The sequence below is a fragment of the Tursiops truncatus genome, chromosome 5 (assembly GCF_011762595.2).
Source record: "Tursiops truncatus isolate mTurTru1 chromosome 5, mTurTru1.mat.Y, whole genome shotgun sequence".
Taxonomy (NCBI): Eukaryota; Metazoa; Chordata; class Mammalia; order Artiodactyla; family Delphinidae; genus Tursiops; species Tursiops truncatus.
The window spans coordinates 44,726,761-44,740,690 of NC_047038.1; the positions used below are offsets into that span (position 1 = coordinate 44,726,761).

The 13,930-nt window shown below is 38.1% G+C and overlaps 2 protein-coding genes across 4 annotated transcripts in view; one reads left to right on the forward strand and one right to left on the reverse strand.

The window, feature by feature from the left end:
* Positions 1-414: 414 nt before the first annotated feature.
* Positions 415-13,022, reverse strand: DCAF16 (DDB1 and CUL4 associated factor 16). Of its 3 annotated transcripts, none has more exons than XM_073805110.1 (2): positions 12,884-13,022; positions 415-3,524 (listed from the first exon to the last, which is right to left on the reverse strand). In XM_073805110.1, exon 2 carries the CDS (start codon positions 2,897-2,899, stop codon positions 2,249-2,251), a length of 651 nt encoding a protein of 216 aa, XP_073661211.1. In that variant the 5' UTR covers positions 2,900-3,524; positions 12,884-13,022; the 3' UTR covers positions 415-2,248. The 3 variants fall into 3 exon arrangements, with proteins under 3 accessions (XP_073661211.1, XP_019783995.1, XP_019783996.1); XM_019928436.3 differs by lacking the exon at positions 12,884-13,022 and adding an exon at positions 12,510-12,715; XM_019928437.3 differs by lacking the exon at positions 12,884-13,022 and adding an exon at positions 12,510-12,715 and having other exon boundaries at positions 415-3,539.
* NCAPG (non-SMC condensin I complex subunit G) overlaps positions 12,943-13,930 on the forward strand; it is a 46,218-nt gene continuing 45,230 nt past the window's right edge. Inside the window, exon 1 of the mRNA XM_019928433.3 lies at positions 12,943-13,074. Within this exon, the coding sequence (XP_019783992.2) occupies positions 12,964-13,074 (111 nt within the window). The 5' untranslated portion in view covers positions 12,943-12,963. The remainder of the gene's footprint in view (positions 13,075-13,930) is intronic.

The window sequence follows — 13,930 nt, forward strand, 5'->3', positions numbered from 1 at the left end:
ATAAATATTTCTATAAATAGGGAATAAATTCATCCTTCTTTATCCTAATTATGGGGACTGCATTTAACCAAAGGCCCATGGAGGGAGAGTGTGAAAGTGGTAAATTCACCCCTAACCCCACACCATGGCGCACAAAAAGAAGTAAAGGCTTAAGGCTTATTTAGGTACCTATCAATCATTTTGTGCAACCTGGAATTACTTATATACAAACAAATGGGTTCAAATCTGGGTCTTGACTGCATATCTGACACTTTCCTCTTCAAGTATGTTTCTTTTCTAGAGCTGCCAAGTCACCTCCTATCAGATACACTGTATCTCTATGGACTCTATTCAGCACTTGGTGAATGTTGAATATGCCTTAAGCAAAGCAGAATCTATTTCATTTGTGAAGAATAAATGACCATACTCTGTTCAGCATGTACAAAGCTGTTGGTTTATTCAGCTGGGAAGCTGGGGAAAGGCTTCCTTTGGGAATGAACAGCAAAAATGTGTTCATGAACAAGGCACTTTTACACACACACACACACACACACACACACATAGGAACATATTATGGTTACATAAACATCAACAGATTTTAATTTTTAGACCCCTCTACCTCTTCCCACCTTCCCCTAAAAAAAAAAAAAAGAAAAAAAAAGAAACAAAGAAAGAAAGAAACAGGTTTTTGTAACATTTTAAAAACCAACTTCATAGAACATCTACATAGGAACAGTTACTGATACATTCAGTTACACTAACATTATATGGTTTCAGTTCAGTAACAAATTTTCCATTAACAAGTATTTTTTTCTACCTACTATAATTCCCTCCTTTTTCCTTAAGAGGAGACAACTAAGGTTCAGCAGAAACTACTCATTAGGTTATAAACATTCTCCTCTCTCCTTAAAGTTGCTATACATTTATAGAATTTGTGATTCCATTAATGCTTCAATTTTTTGATGCCACACTGTATACAGCACTTAATTATGGAGAACAGGAAAAAGCAAAACTAAAATAAGGAGAGATATATATCTTTAACAATCTGTTTTCTGATTCCCTTTAGATGCCCAGTCAACCAGGATCACACAAAGGTTTCACTCTTTATTGTAGGTGTGTGAAAAGACTTACTGGTCTCATGCATTTTATGTATGTTGATTTCTACGTTTTGACTCATCTAAATAAACACAGCAAGATTCATTTACAAGGGTACATATGCTTTCTATTCAGCCAGAAAAAAAAATCTAAAGCTAGATGTAGAAAAACAATGATGCTAAAAAACTCTTCAACTTCAGACTGTATTAGGCTGAGAATTTCTGCAGTAAAGTTCCTGAAAAGTTTGCAATGGACATGGAAAGTGCATGAAGTACTGCTCCAGGGAACATCATACAGATGAAATACTTTAATCCACTAACATAAATGCTCTCTTAATTTTTTCCCATTGGTCTTTGGAATGGGTTTTATTTGCTCTTGACTAAAGTCTGGATGCCAAGATGCAGGAAATATATTGCCTACGGAACAGGAGTCTGTTTAATCCCCAGGTATGATCTTATAAGCCACTTTAGCTAGAGACTGCCTGGTGGGAGCCTATAAAATGTTTATGCTGTAACTGCAGGTTCCATAATAGGTTTGGAGCAGTGTAGGCTACTACTACACTACTGCACTCCCTCCCCCCAAAACAGGAACTCCTAAAGGGTGCCATATATAGGTCTACCAATATAAAAAGAGGGAGATAAATCCATATTCCCACCATTTTCTTTTATCTAGTTATTCAATTTAACTCAGCTACCTCCCTAGAAATGAGTATCAGAGAAAAGTATGCTCAGAAAGGTGTTACTGGGAGTAGCTAACTTACCGCTTTCCACAATGGCTACTCTGAAGGTTGGGTAACAAATGGGGTAGTGGCCTCCTTTTCCTTCCCATTAATAATTAGGTATCTAGTTAAGTCCATTAGACAGGCAGAGTAAACTGCGGGGAGAACTAAGTGTGGAGAATAGTCAACTTATCTCTTGTAATAAGGTCCCTTTTGACTAATTCTCTACTGAAGTTCTCATTTTAACCACAGGGTCTTTCAAAGTGAATGCTCACAATGCACATCTTCTGCACTGGAGTTACAGGACTCTTGGGTATTATATTCAGTACTTGATCGTATTTTGGCATATCAGGACAGTTTGGTTGAGATGTTTGTTAGTTCCTCAACTGTGGGCTGTGTAACTGTATTCCTTTCTCAACTGGCAACACGAGAGATATGAGAAGGAATGGTGGATCTTTATAGTGATGCAGTTAGGAGTTTGTTAACTGCCTTTTGGAAGTCAGTGTAGGAGTAAGTAGTGTTGATGGGTTCAGTGCGGGTTGTTTCCTTAACTGTTTTAGTTAACCAGCCACAGCAACAACCAGAAACACATGAATTAGGAATTTGTTTTAGGTACTCGGGTATGGGAGTGGCTCTACTCAATGTTCGGCTCAACTGTTTGGTGGCAAATTGCAGTGCCCCATTTAGAGTGGCATGATCTCTAGAAAGCCGGCTGGGACTCATAAGGGGCTTTTGAAAAGGTGGGACTCCACAAGAAGCTAGAGGAGGCCATTCAGGAATTGGTTCCAGTTTGGGTACACAATGGGAGCAATGGGAGAGTCTTAGTCCTATCTCTCGTAGTATATGGACTGGTGTGCTAGCATCCAAGAGTTTAGCATGATACAACCAGGAATTAGGATTTAAAGGTTTCCAAGTTGTAGAATATTTTAAAAGGCACTTAACCTGCCAGGCAAGACTCTCAAGAGGTGTTAGGTTGGGCACCACAGGGTCCTCTTCTTCAGAGGAATCCCACTCTTCCCCAGAACTCTCATTTAGGTAGTTAGCATTTTCTTCTTCCTCACTTTCTGATTCTGATAAGGGGTCAGGAGAGGGATTTCTAGGACCCATTAGAATAGAACAACAGTATAGAAAAAAAGGTAACAGAAAAAGGTAACAATCTAAGCCAGTAAAACACTAACACTGGCAAATAGAAGCAGAAGATGAGAAATCCTTTCAATAGGATTCATTTGTCTGTTTCTCAGTCTGTTACACACACACAGTATGCCTCTGGCTCGCACCACTGTGCAGTTCTTCAAGATTATGTTGTATATTCTTCACTTACAAAGAAGACAGCTCAGTTCTCAGGACCAGTTCAGTGTGTAAAATTTAGTCACTTACCAGTGGCACAGGTCAGAGTCTCTCCTTCAAATCCTGGCTACCCAAGAAGAGAAGGGGTCCTCATCTAGGCAAGCTGATTTTCTTAGCATGGTCTCAACTGGTTGTGAAATTATGAAGAGACACTTTGTGTACTCTTTTTTGCTGGCAGAGATATTATATCTATTTCATAATAAAAAGAAACTCAGTGGTCGCCTTCTTTGTCCGCTGGTGCAGCAACTTTTGCGCAGAGAGATGGTGGGACGAGGTGTCAAGGATCTGTCTGGTGTGCACGGATCTGATGTTTTCCATAGGTGGTGCAAATGTCCTTGGAAACTGGTGACTTAGTTGTTGGACTATCTGGAAAGGTAGCCTTAACCTGTGAATGAGAAGACTAGAGACATGATATTAAAGCCTGAAAGCACTAGGTAACATTATTATCCATCTAACTTCATAGACTATCCAAGCACATGGTGTTGAGCAAGAAGCCTTATCAGCTTTCCCATCTCTAGCACATAAGTTTAGGCAGAGTTTCCTACTGGGAATGGATCCTACCAAGACAAAATTGGGAAGAAGAGCATGGGGCCACTTTAATCTTTTGTTGGTACATATCTGGGCTAGTTTGTTTTTTATCATGCAGTTCTAGCCCAGGAAATTACTTCTGCAAGAGCAGATCCCTTATGCTCCAAACTCCAAATAGGGAGCTATAAAAGATATCTTTTTTATCTTTAGAGGTGCTTGTTGGGATTAGTTCTAGGGGACCTGTGCTGGTTGTAGAGCTGGTTGTAGAACTCTTGCTGGGACCCCAGAGGTTGTGGTCCTATGACCATACTCTACAGATAATGAGGGAAGATGGCAGGTATAAATCTTAATATAGCAGGAGTTAAAATGAATATAAACAGCTTAAATTGACAATTGAAAGGCAGACACTCAGACTGGATCAACCAAACAAAACAAGATTTAACAATATGCTGCTAACAAAAGATATTTTAAAGCAAAAAGAACCAAAAAAGGTCAAAGCTAAAAATATGAAAAAATATATATCAGGTAACTGTGGACCAGAATAAAGCTGGGACAGCAATCTTAATATCCAACAAAAAATATTTCAAGGCAAAAAAATATAAGGGACAAAGATTGATGATAATACTAGTAAAAGGAAAACAATGAAAGTGATACACTCATCATAAACATCTATGACCCTAAAAGCACATCCTCAAAATTTCTCTAGTAACAACTAATAGAACTGACAGGGGAATATAAGCAGGGATACAAACATTCTGAAAAAGTTAAAATATTAATATACTTTAGGTATTATATTATTTAAGTATACAAAACTCTATACCAAACAGAACAGATATTAAGTACACACATACACACACACACACACACACAAATAGTTCATGCATTAGGTTATAAAGTATAACTAGATTCCAAAGGGTCAATTTCATTTAGACTAAATTCTCTAACCATAATGCAATAAAAGTAGATATTAAAGGTTAGTTAAAAGTAATCCTGTTAGGAAACTAAATAGCTCATGAATCAATAAAATGGAAATCATAAAAGATATTAGATATAAAACTGAATAATAATATAACCTCACAAGCAAACATTTGTGGGGTATGGCCAAACCAGTACCTAGAAGAAATTTATAGCTTTAAATACATTGATGAGGAAACAAGGAAGTTTAAATACGCACAAGTTAAGCATTCAATTCAAGACAATCTAAAAGCGCAACAGCAAAATAAGCAGAAAGGAAATAATAAAGGCAGAAATTAAATAGTATATAAACGAATAATAGAGTGATAAAACTGAAAGACGGTTTTCTGAAAATATGAATAAGAAAAACAAAACTGGTGAGAGTTATCAGGAAAGAGATTTTAAAATACCCCCCCAAAATTAAAAACATAATATATGCTAAAAAGTGAAAACCTAGATAAAATGGCTAAATTCTAGAAGAATATAAAATACTAAAATTTGTACAGGAAGAAATAGATAACTTGAATAAAACAGACCAGTATTAAAGAAACTCAAAAGGTAACAACCTATTAAAAACACCAGGTGCAAATGGTTTTATAAGAGAGTTCCACTAAACTTCCAAGGAAATTAATACATATTTTATATAAATTGTTCCAGAAAAAAGAAAAATAGCATAAAACTCCTTTTATGAGGATAATAAAATATTAATTCCAAATCTAGAGATGAAGCAAATAAGAAAGGCTCATTTCACTTGCAAAAATTTCAAATATTACCTAACAAAATGTAATAGTGTATTAAAGAAAAAAAGAATGTCACAATCATATAGCGCTTATCATAGGAAAGCAAGAATATCTCAACTTCATAAAATTTATAAATATAAGTCACTACAGCAATAAATTAGATAATTTTATTAACTATGGATATTTAACCGTTCTTGGTTCTTGATCAACACCTATTTATGTTTTAAAAAACAAAATGCTCTTACCAAACTAGGAAGAGAAAGTTACTTTCTCAACAAGGTAAAAATTATCTATGAAAAACTTTCAACAAATATCCTAAATGAGAAACTTCAGATATATTCCCTTTAAAAATGAAATTAGGGAATTCCCTGGTGGCGCAGTCGTTAGGAATCCGCCTCTCAATGCAAGGGACAAGGGTTCTACCTGTGGTCCAGGAAGATCCCACATGCCGCGGAGCAACTTAGCCCGTGCGCCATGACAACTGAGCCTGAGCTCTAGAGCCCGCGCGCCTAGAGCCCGTGCTCCACAAGGAAGAATAGCCCCCGTTCGCCACAACTAGAGAAAGCCTGAGTGCAGCAACAAAGACCCAACGCAGCCAAAAATAAATTAATTAAAAAAAAGAAATTAGATAAGGACGATAAGGACTGATATTGTATAACAAAGTACCAGTGTAACAAAGTACCAAAGTCCTAATCAATGTTTTTTTAAAAAAGGTGTGAGAACTGGAAAAAAGATATAAAACTACTAATTTACAGATGATATGGTCATCTAACATTAAAAAAAGCCTAACTTATAAACTATTAGAGCTAATAAAAGAGTTCAACAAAGTTCCTGGATCTGAGATTAACCTATGACTATTCATTAATTTATTTATATAGCACTTAAAATTTTCCAGGTACTATTCTAGGAACTGCACAAATGTTAACTCATTTAAAATTCTCCTAACAATCCTATAAGATAGGTACTTTTATTGACCCCATTTTATACATGAGGCTTAAGCTACCTGTCCAGGGTCATATATCTACTAAGTGATAGAATCAGGATTTGACCCCAGGCACTCTTAACACCAGCAATACTAACCATGAAATGTATTACATACATCACTTGCACAATAGGGGCAAAATACAAAACCTATAAAGGGTTTAAGAACTAATCAATAATATGCGAGACCTCTATGAAGAAGACTGTAAAATTCTAATGAAGGACATAGATGATTTAAAATAGACAGACATTCCATGCTCTTGGATGGAACAATGAATATTATAAAGGACTTTTTTCCAAATTAATTTATACAATTCCAATATGTTAAGAATAAAATTCCACATATAGCTAAACAAACTATTTAAGCAGAAGAGTAAAGTAAATATCATGGCCTACAAGATATTAACACATATTATTACACATGTTACAGAAGCCACAGAAATTAAAGTAGGGTGGTTAGTATAAGAACAAATAGTCCAAGGGAACAAAGCTCAGAAATAGAGCCACATAAGACTTAAGAATGTAGTATACAGTAAAGTTGGCACATAAATCAAGGGGGAATGAATGCATTTAGTATGTAGTAATACTGGTAAAAACTGGCTCATTACATGAAGAAAAATAAAACTGTACACCTATATAATGCCACATACAAAGGAGGACTCATGACAGGTTAAAGACCTAAATGAGAATTGTAAAACTATATAGTTAAGAGAATATAATGCAGGAGAATATCTTTGTGACTTAGGGCCAGAGAAGCACTTCTTAAAAAAACATAACGCACAAGACCAAAATACGATGAATTCAATCACATCAAAATTAGTATTTTTGGATTGAACTAAACACATCAAGAACAAAGTTAACTACAAATCAACAACAACCAAAAAGGTAGCAGTCTCAATAAAGAAATGGACAAAGGACAAAAATATCCAATTTACAGAAGAGAAAATCCACAGGCCATTAACTATATGATGAGTAAATAGATATCACACTATTCTATTATTTTTGGTAAAAATTAGAAAGCTGGAAAAAGCCAAGTGTTCGTGAGGGGACTAAAGGAACTCCCTTAGAAACCTGCACTACTGGTGGGATTACAGACTGGGGTAACCTTTCTGAAGAGCAATCTGGCAGCACTACTTAGTCAAACTATTTGCACAACTCATGATGTAGGAATTCCACTCTTGGGTATATATAGCAGAGAAATTCTCCATAAGACCAACATGTACTCTGGGGAGTCATCTTTGATGGTAAAGAAATAGAAGCATTCCAGGCTTCCATCACTGGAGGAGTGGATAGGTTAACGTGTTAAAAGCACATTAGAAGTATACATAGCAACATGGATGGACTAAAGGCATAGGTCTGAACGAAAAAAGCAAAACCAAAATATCAAGATCCCACTCATGCCATCATGTAGCAATGATTTCCAAAATGAAAGTTAGTAAACATCTCTAGTTTCAAATACACAATGAAGTGGATATGGTCTGGCTTCGTGTCGGTACTATTCCTCTAAAAAACATTTCTCTGACTTCTACTCATTCTTTATCTAATTTAGTTCTCTGCAGTGTCCGGCACATATTAGGGGCTTAGCAAATTTTTTGGAAAAATTAATGAGAGAATGATGAAGGCCTGCTGTAAGTAACTATACAAGCATGTTTCACTTTTATTCTAGGGAGACAAAAATTCCTAAATTATATTCAGGTGATTTGGTAGTATGTTGTACAAAGACAAATGAAACAATTTTTTTAAACAAGATCAACAAAGATAATGCTACTAAAGCAATATAAAGGTCACTGCTTATAACTTCATCTTTAAGAACATGAGTGCAAATACTTTTAAAAGTTTATAATATTATTACCTACTTCAATCTGAAAACAAAAGGAAAATTTAAAACATACCGTAAGTATTTTATTGAGACAGGTGTTAACTTTTTTAAAAAACTAATTAATTATTTATTTATTTTTGGCTGTGTTGGGTCTTTGTTGCTGCACCCGGGCTTTCTTTAGTGTGGCGAGTGGGAGCTACCCTTCGTTGCGGTGCATGGGCTTCTCATTGTGGTGGCTTCTCTTGTTGCGGAGCACGGGGTCAGTAGTTGTGGCTCCCGGGCTCTAGAGCACAGGCTCAGTAGTTGTGACGCACGGGCTAGTTGCTCCGCGGCATGTGTGATCTTCCCGGACCAGGGCTCGAACCTGTGTCCCCTGCATTGGCAGGCGGATTCTTAACCACTGCACCACCAGGGAAGTCCCCAGGGGTTAGCTTTTAATTCTTCTGTCCTCTTATATTTTTACTATTTTCATTTCAACCAGATTCCATTTGCATGATTATTGATTGGCTATACTTCAGTAATTATGTTGCTCAAAGCATTCTTTAAAAGGCTCACCCTACTTTTTTTTGTTAAGCAAAAATAAAACAAAGTTTCTTTGAAGGCATATGTAAATTCTAGAGTGAACCCATCACTGTTACCTCTTTACATTCCATGAGTAATACCCTCATATCAAAAGTGAATTAACCACTTACTCTGTACACTCCCATGCATAATTTACTTTGAAAGAACCATTTTTCTGTAATTTCAGAACTAAATAGCCTTACCATACGAATTAGTTAGTTTGCTTAGTTTAGTTGCTACAGTGTGTTCTTTTCCCTATAGCATTTAGAGAAAAAGTCAAGACACAGGTAACCTAAAGGCAGTGAGTTTAAGCTTAATATAGCATCTTTTTTTTTTACCAGTTTTATCGAGGTATAATTAACAAATTACATATATTTAACATGTACAATGTGATGCTTTGATATACGTATTCACTGTGAAATGGTTACACAATCAAGCTAATTAACATACCCATCACCTCACAGTTACTATATATATATATATATATATATATTTTTTTTTTTGCATGTGATGATAACACTCGAGATCTATTCTCAGCAAATTTCAAGTATACATGATCAACTATAGTCATTATGATGTACATTAGGTCTCCAGAAAGTCTGTATGCTTTGATATCTATTTCCTCCACCCGCTAGCCACTGATAACTCCCATTCTACTCTTTATTACTATGAGTTCAACTTTTTAAGATTCCACATATAAGTGGGATCATACAGTATTTGTCTTTCTGTGTCTCGTTTATTTCACATGGCAGAATGTCCTCCAGGTTGACCCATGTTGTTGTAAGTTGCAGGATTTCCTTCTTTTTAAAGACTTAATTGTGTATGTATATAAATGTCACATCTTCTTTATTCATTCATTCATTTATGGACACTTAGATTATTTCCATATCTTGGTTACTGTGAATAATGCTGCAATAAACATGGGAATGCAGATATATCTTTGAGATAGTAATTTTATCCTTTGAATATATACCAAGAAGGGGGATTGCTGGATCATATGATAGCTCTATTTTTACTTTTTTGAGGAACCTCCATATTGTTTCCCACCAGTGTGTATAAGGGTCCTAATCCTCACCAACACTTGTTATCTTCTGACTTTTAGATAACAGCCATCCTGACAGGTGTGAAGTGATACCTTATTGTGGTTGTGATTTGCATTTCCCTGATGATAAGTGATGTTGAGCTCCTTTTCATATACATGTTGGCCATTTGTAGGTGTTCTCTGGAAAAATGTCTATTCAGGTCCTTTGCTCATTTTTAAAGCAGGTTATTATTAATTTTTTTGCTACTGAATTATATGAGTCCTTATATATTTTTGATATTAACATCTTACAGGATATATGGCTTGAAAATATTTTCTTCCATTCCAAAGGCTGCCATTTTTGTAATCTAGTATCTTTTTTTTTTAACTTTTCAGATAATGTTCCAAAAATACTGAACAAAAACATGTTATTAATCCCCCCTGCCCAAGCTGGTCAAAATATACTTAGGCTGACCTCTGGTGGCCAGATGCCTCATCCCTCAGTAATGACAAAATGGTATGAAGTCACCTCTCATTTGTGGGTAACCAAATAAAATATGGTAAATGAAATAATATTGTTAGAAATTTCACAGTTAAACAAAGCAACAAAGGTAGCAGGCACCCAAAGCATAAGGAGAGCTGAGCAATTAAAGGCCACAAAATAAGAAAAATTTCTCCAAATATTAGTTTGTTCTAACTTTTAGTTCACCAGTTGATTTTACATGAAAAACAAATGGTATATTCAGTGGTTCCCAAAGTAAGAATAGTTATACACTAATACTGTAGTCACTAGCCCCATGTTTATTGAGCAGTTTGAAATGTAGCTAGTGTAAAATAATTCCCAATTCCAAAGACTTAATAGGAAAAAAAAGAATGTAAATTATCTCATCAATATAATTTATGTTGAGTACATGTTGAAATGATACTTTGGATATAGCTGGTTAAAAAATTAATGCCCGTTCTAGGTTTCTTTCACCACAGCTGTCTAGGTATTCTACATTTTAGCTATAGTGAGATTATAAATGTTATCGACTATATTCCATGCACTCTTAAACCTCTGCTTTCCCTCTAGCTGATTAACCTAAAATACCCACCCCTCTTGCCTTTTCAGAAATTAGACATTTTGATAATTTTGAAATTATGGGCAACCCAATATTTACTATTACTGCTACCATATTTACTATTTTAACTAGCATTTGAATACCTGCAATGTTTCAGGAATTAGGACTATGAAGAGAATAGATGAATAAATTATGGCATGCTCATACAATAGAATTCTAGAGCAACCTATATGTACCTCAGTTTCCTCTTCTTAAAAAGACGGAAAGAATTTACAAGGGTTGTGCCTAAGGATTAAATGAAGTAAAGTGCTTAGAACAGTGTCTTGGCATATAAGGTGATGAAATAAAATTCATACTTTATGGCAAGACAAGAAAAATTTAAACGTAAAATTTTTCTCTGCCTGTTTTGGGCCTCCTCCCTCCCCTTTAGTGTGTGTTGTGTATCCGCACTAACCAAACCTCCTTAGGAGATAACCTTCCTTCTTAATCTTGTAAGGAGTCAAGATGACCCATGACCTACTACTCTCTTTGTAACTATAGATCTGGATTGTGTAAACTGTCAATAATACGTCATTTGACGTATAACCCTTTGTCTCAAAAACATATATTACTGGGCTTCCCTGGTGGCGCAGTGGTTGAGAGTCCGCCTGCCGATGCAGGGGACACGGGTTCGTGCCCCGGTCCGGGAAGATCCCACATGCCGCGGAGCGGTTGGGCCCGTAAGCCATGGCCGCTGAGCCTGCGCGTCCGGCACCTGTGCTCCACAACGGGAGAGGCCACAACAGTGAGAGGCCCGCGTACCGCAAAAACAAAAAAAAACAAAAAAACCCCCATATATTACTGTGCTTAAGACCTCAAAAGGGCAGGACAGTCCTGAGCTTCCTGAAAGATTGTCTCACAGGTTACAACCCTCAGGTTGGCTTGAATAAAATTCTCCATTTCTTTCCTAGATCAACCATTGGTTAATTTTTCCTCGACAATGGGTCCAAAAGGTGTTGTTATGGTTATGAAAATATCAATATGAATAAACCTCAAAAATAATACTGAGTGAAAAAAGCAAGTTGCATACATAGGATCATTCATATAATGTTAGAACATGAAAACAATACAAGATACTTATTCAGAGATTTATTCAGATATCATTAATACATAAAAATTAACAGTAAATTCAGAAAATCCATTGCTGCTAGGGAGGAAAGGTAGTCCAACAGGAAAAAAGGCGTACAGGCTGCTTTGTAATCTATTTCTTTAGATGTTAATAATTGTCTCAAATAATTCCATTAAAGAACAGTTTAAATAAAGACTTAGTTCCTGCCGGAAGGCACTCCAAATTTCTTTATCTTACCATTACCCTAAACTCTTTTTCCATTCTGTGTTGAAAACATTGCCGTTATGCACCTCTGTAAACAGGCCTCGAAAGCCGGTACATCTAGAACAAGCTGTACCTAAATTAACCCGTGCCTCTCTTCCCATACTGCCTTACACGTTTGCAGACTCTCCACCAGACGCGGACCTAAGGCTTAAAAATACTGCGGCCCGCCTCCATCTGGAGACCTCGGAACATCCTCCCTTCCAGTAGAAACCAGGCCGCCGCCCAGCACTCCCGCACGCCCTAGCTCTCCCTTCTTGACGGATCTCCGAACGAATCCCTCCTCCCCTTCAGCGGGGGCAGGGATTCGTCCCCTCAGCAGATTCCCTTTCTCACCCAAGAAGGATCCGTTCTTCTTCCTCGCCTCACTCCCAGCCTCAAGACACGACTAAGCCTGGCGCCACCAGCTCTGATCCAACAGTCACTCCGCCGTAAGGCTCGCACTCCGGTGGATACCACTTCCGGGGGCGCCAACTCCTCCTCCTCTTAGAAACGCCACTTCCCACTCGGAAAACGGTTTAAAAGACCCTAAGCGCAAGCGCCCCATCGGTGGGGTTGAAGGGGGTGGTCCCATCTCTTCCCACTCTCGCCGCTCTAAACTCTCGCGATAGTCTCGCGTATTTCCTTCTCCCGCGGGAGTTATTTGAACGCTCTGGCGGTTACCACGCCCTCGGCTGTCGGCCGCCTGCAGACTGGAGACTGAAGCGTACCTGTGGAGTCCCTGACCGTGGTCAGTCGGTCAGCTGAAGCCGAGCGCTGACAGGCTTCGTCACGACAGGGTCCCGGCGCCATGGGGGCGGAGAAGAGGCTGCTGCCGATTAAGGAGGCCTTCCAGCTGGCGCAGCAGCCGCACCAGAACCAGGCGAAGCTGGTGGTGGCGCTGAGCCGCACCTACCACTCGGTAAGCGATGCGGCCCGCGGCACCGGGCCCCCACCCCTCCCTTCCCCGGCTCGGCCTGGCCTCTCCCGGGGGCTTCCCGCGACCTTCCCAACTCCGCGCATCAAGACTCCAACCTCCTTAACTTTCACGACCTGGTTCGGAGAGGCACACCCTCCCCTCCCCCCCGCCTCTTCCCAGCGGCCTCCGGCGCGGACCGTTAATCCTCTGGCGGTGAACTTGGAGAAGAGTTTGCGCGTACCGTGGCGACCGGGCATCTAGTGTAGGGCCGCAGCGTGGATCCTGAACGCGGTGTTGTCCCTCAGATCACCGCCCACATTTAATTACGTAAACCTCGCCCCACTGTTAAATTGTATCAAATCACCAATTAGCAAATTAATCGTTAGGACTTGGCTCTTCTTAGTCATGTAAATACTGTTTGTTTCGTTTTTAAATGAAACCTCAAGAAGAATAGGACCATGAATTTACTGTTTGTTTCGTTTTTAAATGAAACCTCAAGAAGAATAGGACCATGAATTTCGGGAGAATAAATTATCTTGAGGTCCGAGAAAAACTGTAAGTCAGTATAGGGCTTGAGGATATGAGGTAGGATGTGAGTTATATCAAAAGGAAATTGCTGTGTAATATTAAGGGTAATACGGTAAAATGCAAAAGCTGTGGTTGATTTTGGGTTGTTCATGAAGAAGCAGATTTTTACTAAACTGGTACCAAGGCATCATATTGAGAATTCAAGGGTGTTAAAAAAAAAAAAAATCAGAGGAGTCCTTTCACTGTCAAAATTCATGTTTGTTTTCTTCCTGGGAGAAATAAATTTCTCTGGAGAGAAATTAGTGCAAATTTATTTCCCCTTTGATGGTTT